Source organism: Oncorhynchus mykiss, chromosome 27 (assembly GCF_013265735.2).
Source record: "Oncorhynchus mykiss isolate Arlee chromosome 27, USDA_OmykA_1.1, whole genome shotgun sequence".
Taxonomy (NCBI): domain Eukaryota; kingdom Metazoa; phylum Chordata; class Actinopteri; order Salmoniformes; family Salmonidae; genus Oncorhynchus; species Oncorhynchus mykiss.
The window spans coordinates 10,213,642-10,228,078 of record NC_048591.1 but is presented as its reverse complement, the minus strand read 5'-3'; the positions used below and the strand labels follow the sequence as shown (position 1 = coordinate 10,228,078).

General features: G+C 39.8%; 2 protein-coding genes across 2 annotated transcripts; one reads left to right on the top strand and one right to left on the bottom strand.

Annotated features, from left to right (window-relative positions):
• Positions 1 to 1,337: 1,337 nt before the first annotated feature.
• On the top strand, positions 1,338 to 3,462 carry cq032 (CQ032 protein). Its single transcript, NM_001160675.1, is given in 6 exon segments — positions 1,338 to 1,872; positions 1,953 to 2,026; positions 2,123 to 2,212; positions 2,351 to 2,393; positions 2,502 to 2,614; positions 2,867 to 3,462. Coding segments are annotated over 6 exon segments (600 nt in total). The 5' UTR covers positions 1,338 to 1,688; the 3' UTR covers positions 2,963 to 3,462.
• Positions 3,463 to 9,392: 5,930 nt separating this feature from the next.
• Positions 9,393 to 10,559, bottom strand: sebox (SEBOX homeobox; the record flags this gene model as incomplete). The annotated part of the gene is made up of 2 exons (XM_021586944.2): positions 9,393 to 10,171; positions 10,278 to 10,559. Coding segments are annotated over 2 exons (903 nt in total), but the record flags the coding sequence as incomplete, so codon positions are not given.
• Positions 10,560 to 14,437: the final 3,878 nt, after the last annotated feature.

The following is a 14,437-nucleotide window of genomic DNA, read 5'->3' as shown; positions in this document are numbered from 1 at the left end:
AAATTTGTGGGCAGAACTGAAAAAGCGTGTGTGAGCAAGGAGGCCTACAAACCTGACTCAGTTACACCAGCTCTGTCAGGAGGAATGGGCCAAAATTCACTCAACTTATTGTGGGAAGCTTGTGGAAGGCTACCCAAAACGTTTGACCCAAGTTAAACAATTTAAAGGCAATGCTACCAAATACTAATTGAGTGTTTGTAAACTTCTGACCCACTGGGAATGTGATGAAATAAATAAAAGCTGAAATAAATCATTCTCTCTACTATTATTCTGACATTTCACATTCTTAGAATAAAGTGGTGATCCTATCTGACCTAAGACAGGGAACTTTTACTCTGATTAAATGTCAGGAATTGTGAAAAACTGAGTTTAAATGTATTTGGCTAAGGTGTATATAAACTTCCGACTTCAATTGTACATAGGGCAGCAGTCTCTAAGGTGTAGGGTAGAGTACTGATAACTGTTTAACAGTCTGAACGCCTGGAAATACAATGGGTGTATCAGTTCCTTGGTTCCAGTTTTAATGCACCTATGCTTCTAGATGGTAGCGGGGTGAACAGGCTGTGGTTGGGGTGGCTGAGCTTCCTTGATGATCTTCTGGGCCTTCCTGTGACACCGGGTGCTGTATATGTCCTGGAGGGCATTCTGGTGACCTATTGAAAACAGTACAACAATGATATAGCAAATTAAGATGTGTGATGTATGCCTTTTGTTTTGAAGAAAAAAACAAAGGAGCACACACACCACGTGCCTTTGTTTTTTGTTTTTTTAAGTGGTAAGGTGGTCTCTAGATTCTTCTATCAGCTAATCAGGGCTGTATATGCAAATATATTAACATTTGTATCCCGTGCCCACACTGTTGGACTGAGCTCAGGGAAATAGATTAAGAAAAATATATTTTTTTAGTTATATTTTTTAAATAACACACACAGTGATTTATAAACATAAATATGTTTAACAAAATGTAAACTACCTGGGGGCTGTAATTATTATGTATTCATTTCAAAGCATTGTCATTGAACTAGCTACATCATTATTTTATTTCCCATTTCATTAACCACAATGCAAGGCGGGAAAGAAATAAAGAAATAAATCAATTGAAATAACTATATTTGAAAACGATACTTGTACAAAAATCAACACGATAATAATTTCCATTGTGTACAAACACTATATTATTAACTATGTTTGAAAGTACAGTATTTTTTTTAAATTTATTTATTAGTATTTTTGGTATTTATTTTTGAGTGGCAGTATCTCTTACGTCAGATCCTGTCACAAGGTAAACATAGATGCTTCAAAGTCAACTCTGGCTGCTTCCTCTTTCTGTTGTCGTTACTGCTAGATAGTAAAATTAACGAAACGGTCATCATTGTCGGACAACTTAAAATGGGTATTTGATACGATGATTAGATGAATGCTAAATGTATCAATTTGTGAAGAATTGGCAATGGATAATCTGTATAAACTGCCAACGTTTCCTCCTGGTCGTGGGTTTACTAGCTAAAGACGTTAGCTGCTTGCTATCCTTGTAGCTAGAGCCTTCTCCGCTTGCAGCTAGCTAGATCAGCTGGCAAACTCGGCTCAGCCAGCTACGGGAGAATAACAATTAGCTAATACAGCCACTTGTCAGCACAGTTCATTGTAGCTAGCTACATCAGTTTGACAGTTAACGTTATCTAAAGAGAATGGCGTCGTCTTTTGTGATTGGAAACACATTTCGAGAGAGGGTAAGAGACTTGCTGAAGAACGATGAGTTTTCAGTTCCAACGGAGCTACAGAAAGAAGTGGAGGATATTCTTCAACAGGAACCACCATCAACTCTGTCCTTCAGAACTGCTAGAAAACTTAATAAATGTCTGCAAGACAATGGTATCTATAAACAGTTATACAACACACATCTTGCATTGCATGAATTAAGTACTAGCCTGTGTGCTTTTCCTTCTTCTCAGGTCAACCTTTCTACCTTCATGAGTTGTTGGAGGACAGCTCATTGCACCTGCCTAAGGTTGAAATGCCCCCCAGAGTAAGTAAGACCTCGATGTATGGTTACTCCTTTAGTCCCCTCATTTTGTCTCCATCACGAGGACAACATTAAAGTCGTACACCCTCTTTGTGACAGAACCCTATGCTTGTGGCTCGTCTGGAACGAATCAAAGCCAAGTTGGCCAATGAAGAATACAACAGGATCACACGGAATGTAAACACTCAGGTGAATTGCACAGTGCACACTCAGAATGTAGCCTACTGTATGTATTCGAGTAACTAATGGCAGCCAGCTTAAATACATGATAGTGTTTAATGTTTGGGTTGTTGTTGATTCATGTGAGTACTTCTCTTTCCCCCCCAGCAAATGAATCGTCGTGAGACACTGGCGGACTTTGGGAGAGAAGGTTGCTATGGTTACAAACGCTTGCATGCATTCTGTCTCTAAGTTTCTTACTATCCTCGTCATCTACCTTTACCTCAACCCTCCGTGTGTGTGTGTGTGGTCTGTCTAGTGCGCTCAGCCAAAGCTGCAGTTGTGACGGTCTTAAACTTCCTAGTGACAGTGGCGGCGACGTTCGCTTGCGCCTATCTCGGCAGTCAATACCTCTTCACAGAGACAGCGGCGGTAAGAATCCATACAAAAATCCCTCACTCTTACAAGCTGGGCAAGTATAAACCCCTATTGCCTGACGAGATTAATCGTGTCACTTAACCTCGATTGCATGATAAGCAAGGGTTAAGCTAGTACTGCATTGTGTTGTACATGGACAAAAATATTGTTTGAAAATGTAATCAAGAAGTAAGCTTCATTTCAAAACCCTTTAACCCTGTTTTAAGGATCAGTATCTTTGTTGATATGTTTGCGTGTGTGTTTCAGAGGGTGATATCTGCAGTGATTGCTGCGTCCGTCGTCGGCCTGGCAGAGCTGTATGTTCTGGTACGGACCATGGAGGGAGAGCTAGGAGAACCATAGCACCAGTCAGTGTTCTTATCAACAAAATACTTTCCTGGAGAACAATCCCTTATCTGACCCACCAATGGACTTCAAAACAGAAATCAAAGGGGTTGAGTGGAAGTTGACATGACCACAAAACTATTGATAAGAATTGTCCCAGGTCGTTCGCATATTGAAAACGGAATAGTGTGAAGATCTTGAATGTGACCCAGATGTAAAAGTTGTTTGTGTTTTACCATCGCTGCTCTATGATGAAGTTAACGCCATGTTTCACAACTCATTTACTAATGTGGACTAACAAAGTTGGGATATTTATCTATTTATTTACATCCATGATGCTTTGATAGGGCCTGTTAAATTACCCCCCTTCATAACATTTGTCTCACAATTTCCTACTTAGATGGAACAGGGATTTTTTTTTTCTCATGCAATAGCTTATTCATACTGTACTTTCACGGTCCTTCAGTATGTCTGTATAGTCGGTATTGTTTGTCAATTAAATAAAATTAGCGCCCAGGTAATTCAACTGAGTTCAGTTTCATTCAATATAAATATACAGTACCAGTCAAATGTTTGGACACACCTACTCATTCAAGGGTTTTTCTTTACTTTGACTATTTTCTACATTGTAGAATAATAGTGAAGACCTCAACTATGAAATTACACATGGAATCATGTAGTAACCAAAAAATTGTTAAGCAAATGGTTGGCATTTGAATAAGGAACAGAAGAACTTGAGTTCCTGTATGTTAATCATGAAGCATACACCCACCGCCCTTCCCAGAGAGATGTGTATTCTGTCGGCGCGACACAAGAAGAAACCCAGTGGCTGTACCGACTCCGACAACATATCCTGAGAGAGCCATGTTTCCATGAAACATAATCTATATTTTAGATACTTCAATGTAGCCACCCTTTACCTTGACAGCTTTGTACATTCTTGACATTCTGTCAACCAGCTTCATGAGGAATGCTTTTCCAACAGTCTTGAAGGAGTTCCCACATGTTGAGCACTTGTTGGCTGCTTTTCCTTCACTCTGGTCCAACTCATCCCAAACCATCTCAATTGGGTGGAGGCCAGAACATATGATGCAGCACTCCATTACTCTCCTTCTTGGTCAAATAGCCCTTACACAACCTGGAGGTGTGTTGGGTCATTGTCCTGTTGAAAAACATGATAGTCCCACTAAGTGCAATTTGACCATGAAGGCCTGATTCACACAGTCTCTTCTGAACCGTTGTGTCTGTTACTTAATTTGGGCAGCAATCTCTGAGGCTGGTAACTAATGAATTTATCCTCTGCAGCAGAGGTAAGTCTGGGTCCTCCTTTCCTGTGGCGGTGCTCATGAGAGCCAGTTTCATCATAGCACTTGATGGTACCCAATTTGTTATACTTGAGTAAAAGTAAAGATACCTTAGGAAACCCTGTTTTGGCATACAGCTAGCTACCTGCTGCCAGATGTGGCAGACAGTATTGTCTTCGACTGCCGATCGGCATTCATTTGTTTTGAGGTGAATTAAAGGGCAAGATGGATTTTACAGGACAGAAGCAAACAACCAATTACAGATACCCTGGAAGCTGTGTGGTACTTAAATCCCTTCCATGACAACACATATCTGTTTTCACGATTCAAAACAACTTTAATACGATATCTGACTATTTGGCTTGTGTTATGACTTCCCCCACCTACACTGTATCTCTGGACAATTTCCTTTTAGTTCTGTCCCTTCATATCAGTTGAGAGATTAAAGGATGTAATTGCATCTGCAAGACAAAAACGTGTCTGAAAGATCCGAGATTTGACACCGGTATTAAGGGTTTATTGAAAGATTATTTGGGATTAAAGATGATTATGATATGCAGAGATCACTGTCCAGCAGGCCAGGTTGAACTGTCATAGTGCTCTTGTCACATCTTGACTGTATTACTCACATGTAATACTTCACTGGAGACCTTAAACCCAGCTAGAATTAAAGAGTTGGTAAGCTGATAGACCCTGAGCTTCAGTTTTAATATATTTCTTATTATTCATTTTTTTTCCTCTATCCTTCCCATATATATGGGGGAAAATATTTTTTATTTGGAAAATAATTATATATGTCGCGGTATCTGGCCACAAGGAATCATTTTAATCCGGATATTTTGAAAGATAATACTCCCGGAAACATGAAACGTTGAATCAAATCGGCCGAGGCTGATTCTATGTCAGGTAGAATACCTAATACCTCAGACAACAACTACTGTATGTAACGTTATACTATGTTATGCACATTTGTCCTCTTGTTCTCATAGCAGGAAGCTGCTTGCCCATCAAAGACCCTACAAAACAATACTATGAGAGGGCTATCCTATAGGTAACCCCATCTCTGTAACCATGTAGTATTATTTGACTGTTTTAACCCTTGTGTTCATGTTTTTGTTATTCACCCACTGTTTGCGGGTTTTTAAAACAATACAGCCATAACAATTTATGTAAAAATATTTCATCCTTCGGTGTTGACTCATAGACAGCATACGTGGTTAATATTTGACATTTACCTCTGCTAGATCGCAATTATCCAATCTGGGTTCAACACCATCCAGATGACAAACGCGTTGTACGCTAAGATGTTGAAGAATATCACAAGTGGCCAGCGTAGGGTTCTTCTTTTGCATCTGTAGCCAGTCACCAGCTTGTCTAAATTGTCCACCCCTCCTTTTGTGGCATTGTAATCCATTATGATTTCTGTTTTTTGATGTTCCTGGCCACAGATTCTCCCATCCCTATGCAGCGTACTCATGAGTACCACAGTTTTGTCTGTCTTTGGCACGTAGGACACTAGGGATGTGTCGGGCGTGAACACAGACTTAGAGGAATTGATAGGCCTGTTCCGTGTCTTCAACAGCTGAGGTGGGAGCTCTGGCTTGTTTTTTCGTACTGTTCCAACCATCGTCAGCTTCCTCTTGAGGAGCTCCTGTCCCAGCTTGTGCGAAGTAAAAAAGTTATTACATGTGATGTTGTGGCCACGGAGTCCCTGTGTTACGTCCAGGACGACCAGCATCCCTTGGTTCTTCTCAGGAGCTCCTCCATCTGGTTTCCCTGTATACACTTGCAAGTTCCATGCATATGATGAAGCAGCATCACAGGCAGCCCAGATCTTGATTCCATATTTTTAGACGGTATGTACTGTCTGAAGGGGCAGCGGCCCCTAAATGGCTTAAGCTGCTCATCAACAGTAACGTTGGGTCCAGGGTTGTAAAACATCCTTATCACATTGGCAGCCATGCGAGGTGGCTCGTTCCTTGGGTAAGAAGACTATTTAATTTCACTATTTTTTGACATGCATATTTCTCCTGTAGGCTGCAGATGAGCTGGTTGCTGACGGGCTGGTCCTGGGGCTGGCTGAGGGTCAATCTCAAGCTCTTCTTCCAACTCACTGTCAGACTTCGAATTGACAGAGACATGATCCTCATATTCTGAAAAGTCTTCATCTTCAAAAGTGGAAGACGCTCATTCCACACTAGCTTCTCTCTCTACAAAAATGATATTCAAGGCCCTCTGAGCAAAGATTATTTTTGCCATACTGATTGATTGTGGTAAGGAGCCACACATGCAAAGTTATTTGTTGTTGTGTCCCTCCCCTAATTTGCATCTGGCTGGGGTAGGGTGTGGTAAAATACTGAATTTTTTACAATGTATTGTAATAATATGGTGCAGGTTCGCGCAAGACATTTTGTAGTTTCACACACTACAAAAGGTAAAGAGTGCAAGAAAAGCAGGAGACAGGCAGACAGGCAGGGTGACAGACAGGTTATTGGTGCTATGTTGAAACAGCAGGCCCAGGGAGGAGGAAGACAGAGTGAAGGCACACAGCAAACCTTTTTGTTTCATTTTTTCTTGTTTTCACCTACACACACACAATTCCACATTTTTATTACCCTCGAGTCCAGTGGACCCGAACACCACATATGTAATAGAAATGTGTAGGCAGTGGTGTAAAGTACTTAAGTTAAAATACTTTAAAATACTACTTAAGTTGTTTTTGGGGGTAAGTTACTTTACTATTTATATTTATGGAAACTTTTATTTTTACTTCACTACATTCCTAAAGAAAATAATGTACTTTTTACTCCATACATTTTCCCTGACACCCAAAAGTACTCGTTACTTGTTGACAGGAAAATGGTCCAATTCACACACTTATCAAGAGAACATCCCTGGTCATCCCTTGTTCCTCTGATCTGGTGGACTCATGAAACACAAACGCTTCGTTTGTAAACTATGTCTGAGTGTTGGAGTGTGCCCCTGGCTATCCGTCAATAAAATAAAAAAATTAAACTGTGCCGTCTGGTTTGCTTAATATAAGGAAGTTTAAATGATTTGTAATCTATTTTTGATACTTAAGGACATTTTAGCAATTCCATTTACTTTTGATAATTAAGTATATTTAAAACCAAATACTTTTAGACTTTTACTCAAGTAGTATTTTACTGGGTGACTTTCACTTTTACTTGCATCATTTTCTATTAAGCTATCTTTACTTTTACTCAAGTATTTTTTCCACCACTGTGTGTAGGGGGGTGCACAGCATGCACTCAATGAAAATGTGTTATTGTACATGTTCTTCACAGAAAATGAGCCAAGGCCAATGAGTGTCAAGTCATTTTTCTTTTAGTAAACACTGAACATGGGTCCCACAGACCCGAACACCACACAAAGGTTAACAATGTCATATTAAACTTCTAATCAATCATTACCATGGTGAAAATCAAATCAATGTATCACTCCTTGGATGAAGTAAACATACATATTACAATTATTCAAAAGCTAATGAAAGATACAAGATCCACACATTTAACAACAAAATAAAAAAAGAAACAAAATGTCACAATTGGTCACAAAACACAAATACAGTGCCTTCCGAAAATATTCACACACCTTGACCTTCTCCACATTTTGTTGTGTTACAGCCTAAATTTAAAATGGATTCAATTGAAATGTATCATCGACCTACACACAATATTCCATAACGTCAAAGTGTAATTATATTTTTAGACATTTGTACAAAAGCTAAAATGTCTTGAGTCAATAAGTATTTAACCCCTTTGTTATGGCAAGCCTAAATAAGTTCAGGTGTAAAAATATGCTTAACAATTCACGATAAGTTGCATAGACTCACTCTGTGTGCAATAATAGTGTTTAGCATGATTTTTTGAATGACTAACTCATCTCTGTATCCCACACATACAATTAGCTATAAGGTCCCTCAGTTGAGCAGTGAAAAAGCAGACACTGAATATCTGTTTGAGCATGGTGAAGTTATCAATTACACTTTCGATGGTGTATCAATAGACTCAGTCACTACAAAGATACAGGCATCCTTCCTAACTCAGTTGGCAGAGAGGAAGGAAACTGCTCAGGGATTTCACCATGAGGCCAATGGTGACTTTAAAACAGTTACCGAGTTTAATGGCTGTGATAGGAGAAAACTGATGACAGATCAACAGCCAGGACTCGAACCAGGGTGTCTGTAGTGACACCTCTAGCACTGAGATGCAGTGCCCCAGACCGCTGCACCACCCGGGAGCCCAAAAACAGAGTGCAAAGAAGGAAGCCAGTACATAATACAAATATTCCAAAAGATGCATTTGTTTGCAATAAGGCACTAAAGTAAAACGTCAAAAAATACAGCAAAGAAATGTACTTTATGTCCTGAATACAAAGCGTTATGTTTGGGGCAAATCCAACATAACACATCACTGAGTTCTGTCCTGAATACAAAGCGTTATGTTTGGGGCAAATCCAACATAACACATCACTGAGTTCCACTCTTTATATTTTGAACCATGATGGTGACTTCATCATGTTATGGGTATACTTATCATCGGCAAGGACTAGGGAGTTTTTTTTAGGATAAGAAGAAACAGAATAGAGCTAAGCACAGGCAAAATCCTAGAGGAAAACCTGGTTCAGTCTGCTTTCCAACAGACCCTTTCAGAAGGAGAAGGCCAAATGTACACTGGAGTTGCTTACCAAAACGACAATGAATGTTCCTTGGTAGCCTAGTTACAGTTTTGACTTAAATAATCTTGAAAATATATGGCATGACTTGAAAATGTCTGTCTAGCCATGATTAACAACCACCTTAATAGAGTTTGAAGAATGTTAAAAAGAATTATGGGCAAATATTGTACAATCCAGATGTGCAAAACTCATAGAGATTTACCCTGAAAGACTCACAGCTGTAATCACTGCCAAATTTGAGTCTAATATGCAGTATATTGACTCAGGGGTGTGAATACTTATGTGAATGTAATATTTCTGTATTTAATTTTCAATACAATTCCTAAAATGTCTAAAAACATGTTTTCACTTTGTCATTAGAGGGTATTGCACGTAGATGGGTGAGAAAAAAAAGTATTTCATCCATTTTGAATTCAGGATCTAACACAACAAAATCTGGAAAAGTCAAGGTGTGTGAATACTTTCTGAAGGCACTGTATTGGGCAAGCGGTATAGGCTAGTGGTCCCAAATATGTTTGTGTTGTTTTGCCAATACCTGGCAAGACAGCACAACCAGAGCTGGGACCACCAGGCTATACAATAGGTAAGCAGGGGCAGGAAATTAGAACTCCAGGAAGTTGGTGACAATAGCAGCATTATAGATCAGGTCTGAGATGTATCCGATGGAGGTCTGGGGGCCCACCTGAGGATGATGACCCTCTCCTTGAGTCACATCCCAGTACATCTGCTGCGGATGGGAGGGGACAACCTGGTCCACTGAGGTTTGATGACCATATCTTGCCTGTGAGACAGCTAGAGTCTGTGACTTAAAGTTCCTATACCCTGAGGTGCCCACGCAGGACTGGTTGAACCCATCCCGGTATGGCCGTGAGGAGTGTGCTTGGCTTCCAACGGGTGCCGTGGTAGTAGCAAGAGATCCCAGGTGAGAGTCTTCCTCCCACAGTAGGGATTCTGCCAGGTTTGGGGAGACGGGTGTAAGCTGATGAGACACAGGGTTGCTGTAGAGACGGATCCAGTCGGAGTAGAACTGCTGAACATCATCACACTGAATCTGGTCTGGTCGGAACATTTCCCCCATTGTGGTTGGGGTGAAGGAGGGACCAGGGGAGGGGACTATTGGGCGAGATAGGCATTTTTCACCTCCTCTTCCAAAAGTTGTATTGGTAGATTTGGTGAGTCTTCCACTCTTGATACTTCTTGCCCGTCTGTTTTGGAACCACACCTGTGAACAATGAGTGGAGTCAGATGAATATGTTGTTGTAGCCTCAATGCATAGATATATACGGAAAGTGTAAATATCTAACCTTAGTTAGTATCACTACACGAACCTGTATCTTGCTTTCAGGTAGATGTGTTTGTGCGGCCAAACGTTCACGGAGAGTGATGTCTGGGTACGGCGTCAGAGCGAAAGCTTGTTCCAACTCAGACAATTGTGCGCGACTGAATATGGTTCTTTTGCGCTTCCTTTGGCCCTCTGTAAACGCGCTTCTCTCAGGTTCGGGTGATGAAAGTCCATTGTCATTCCTCAAGTCTAAAAAACAACAAAAACAACATTTTTGAGAATTGAAAATCGAAGTAATAAAATTGGGCCAATCATATGGTTCGTAGATTATTATTTAAATAGCCTAAAATACCGGTGTAGCGTTTGAAAATTATTAAAGACAATTGAGGAATTACTAAACGAAGTGTACCATATATTTAATTTTTTTCCCATCTGCATTTCTGTTTATATCAATGGATATCTTTCTATAATAACCTTATGGTTGTATTTGTTTCTTTGTGCGCTATTTATGTCCGGCAAAATCTAGACAGAATATTGATAATTAAATTAATATATGCTAGTCATAATAAAATAATCCTAAAGGAAACTATAAAAGACAATAGACAAATATAACTTTCACTAGCCTACCTTTACATTGATCTTGGTCTCCAAAAAGTGCAGTAAAATCCATATATTTATTGTCAGTCAGTCTGTGTGCAGTGAATTCTTGATTGATGAAGAGAGACATAATTCCATGTACCTCTACAGCTTGGTCTGGTGATGCGTAAATGATGCGCTCAGCGCTGGGTAGCCGTGCCCTCTTAAAGCGGGAACTCCCCTTTCAATCCCATGCCGCCCACGGTCCGCACCAAATTAATCTAGGCACGTTCAGGTGTTATAGGCCTATAGTGGTGCCCAGTGCCCACCTCTCTAATCCTGAATTGCAGATGGTGAGCGGCAAGAAACAGATGAAAGCGGCAATGGTGTACAACCCCGCTGTTTCCGCTGTCGCTATTGTCTGACACTCCCTGGGTCAGACTGTCAGATCTCGTCCCGGGGCAATCGACTGCAAAGAGGATCCCCGTGGAGATTGGAGCGCAGGGCAGGCAGACCTTGTTGGACATGCAGAGTCAATCTACATAGGCCTTACTGTATCCTACCACGTTCACTGCGAGAGTGATATTTGTTATTCAGCAATCATTTGCTGTCCTGTCATTTGGCACATGACTCCTAAAATTAAGTGGCAAATTGTGCTTTATCAATTTTATTTTTTTTACACTGTCTTCCCAAATTGATTTGTTGAGTTGGGCCTATAAAAAGGTACTTGCTTACTCTCTCTCTATTCATTACAATATTTTGATGTTTTTTTTTCGGGGCGATTAGGACGAACGAAAAATAAACTATAGCCTAACTATTATCTTATGCAGGAAAAAGCCTGACAACTTCAAAAGCTGGTTTCACACTTTCTCTTCCTGTGTATTGAAATCAATTAGCCTAGTGGTCGATTTACATTCCCTTGAACACCCGTTCAATTTCTGAGAGAAGCTCTAAATACGCCAACGTACACAGATCCCCGAATTTACATTTCTGAAAGAAGCTGGAAGGGTTTAGAGGAATACACATTGTACAAGAACCAACTCTTTATCTTCTCTTTTTTTAATGAGCCAATTAGAAATGATTATATTGGCCTGCCCGACCCCTTTCCTTTTTTTGTGAAGGGATCATGCTAAATAATCATAATATTTTTGTCCTCAAATGTGTGCATTTATTGCTAAAGTAATCCTGAAGACCATTAAATATATATTAAATAGGGATATCAAAAATATAAAATGCCATCAAGTTAATTGCAGGATTTTGTCGATTTAACCCTAAGATTTGTCGATTAATCACGGTTAATCACGGTTAATCACAAATTCAGAATTTGCTCAAATGGAGCTGAAATGTAAGATTTTTTTTTAATACAAGAAGTATTACAACCCACGGGGCAAAACCTGGTTGAATCAACATTGTTTCCAAGTAATTTCAACCCCCCAAATCTGTGATGATGTTGTGGAAAACCGCCCAGGGCGGCACGGGGCTCCCGCACCAAAACATTTGGAATGGTGACATTTGCGCGATCGGTTTTCTATCGCTCATTTACACGTCACGTCAATGATATCATGTCACCGTGTGTAACTGTGGGTCAATTAACCTTGTCAGACATATTGTTGCCTTTTTTTCTGGTTTGTGCGAAATCGTTCATAATAATATAAAAAGAGTCTGCACACCACCAAGGTGAATTGGTTTAGTCTTGACTTGGGGTTGACAGCGTTGAGGGATGGCTAATGTATCGATGCTCGAGTGCCAAATCAACACAAATTTGTTTCTATTTGTCTTTGTTACTTCGTTTTATATTTATGAGTCTTTAAAAAAATATACAGTGCCTTGCGAAAGTATTCGGCCCCCTTGAACGTTGCGACCTTTTGCCACATTTCAGGCTTCAAACATAAAGATATAAAACTGTATTTTTTTGTGAAGAATCAACAACAAGTGGGACACAATCATGAAGTGGAACGACATTTATTGGATATTTCAAACTTTTTTAACAAATCAAAAACTGAAAAATTGGGCGTGCAAAATTATTCAGCCCCCTTAAATTAATACTTTGTAGCGCCACCTTTTGCTGCGATTACAGCTGTAAGTCGCTTGGGGTATGTCTCTATCAGTTTTGGTTGGATGGAGAGCATTCGTGAACAGCAGTTTTCAGTTCTTTCCACAGATTCTCGATTGGATTCAGGTCTGGACTTGGCCATTCTAACACCTGGATATGTTTATTTTTGAACCATTCCATTGTAGATTTTGCTTTATGTTTTGGATCATTGTCTTGTTGGACAAGACAAATCTCTGTCCCAGTCTCAGGTCTTTTGCAGACTCCATCAGGTTTTCTTCCAGAATGGTCCTGTATTTGGCTCCATCCATCTTCCCATCAATTTTAACCATCTTCCCTGTCCCTGCTGAAGAAAAGCAGGCCCAAACCATGATGCTGCCACCACCATGTTTGACAGTGGGGATGGTGTGTTCAGCTGTGTTGCTTTTACGCCAAACACAACATTTTGCATTGTTGCCAAAAAGTTCAATTTTGGTTTCATCTGACCAGAGCACCTTCTTCCACATGTTTGGTGTGTCTCCCAGGTGGCTTGTGGCAAACTTTAAACAACACTTTTTATGGATATCTTTAAGAAATGGCTTTCTTCTTGCCACTCTTCCATAAAGGCCAGATTTGTGCAATATACGACTGATTGTTGTCCTATGGACAGAGTCTCCAACCTCAGCTGTAGATCTCTGCAATTCATCCAGAGTGATCATGGGCCTCTTGGCTGCATCTCTGATCAGTCTTCTCCTTGTATGAGCTGAAAGTTTAGAGGGACGGCCAGGTCTTGGTAGATTTGCATTTCAATATTATCGCTTGCACAGTGCACCTTGGGATGTTTAAAGCTTGGGAAATCTTTTTGTATCCAAATCCGGCTATAAACTTCTTCACAACAGTATCTCGGACCTGCCTGGTGTGTTCCTTGTTCTTCATGATGCTCTCTGCGCTTTTAACGGACCTCTGAGACTATCACAGTGCAGGTGCATTTATACGGAGACTTGATTACACACAGGTGGATTGTATTTATCATCATTAGTCATTTAGGTCAACATTGGATCATTCAGAGATCCTCACTGAACTTCTGGAGAGAGTTTGCTGCACTGAAAGTAAAGGGGCTGAATAATTTTGCACGCCCAATTTTTCAGTTTTTGATTTGTTAAAAAAGTTTGAAATATCCAATAAATGTCGTTCCACTTCATGATTGTGTCCCACTTGTTGTTGATTCTTCACAAACAAATACAGTTTTATATCTTTATGTTTGAAGCCTGAAATGTGGCAAAAGGTCGCAAAGTTCAAGGGGGCCGAATACTTTCGCAAGGCACTGTATATTATAAGATATTATATATATTATTAGTGTTTTTTCTTACCTCGTTTTTATATTTATGAGTCTTATTTTATATATATATATATATATATATATATATATATATATATATATATATATCTATTTGTGTTGTTCCAAATGTCTGAATACAAATTAGTTAGTGCAGAATGGTGTTTTATTTTCAATGCTTTCAGACGATTAATCACATTTAAAAAAAAAAAGTGGACTAAAACTACGAAAAGTTAACTCGAGTCAATGAATTAACTGACAGGCC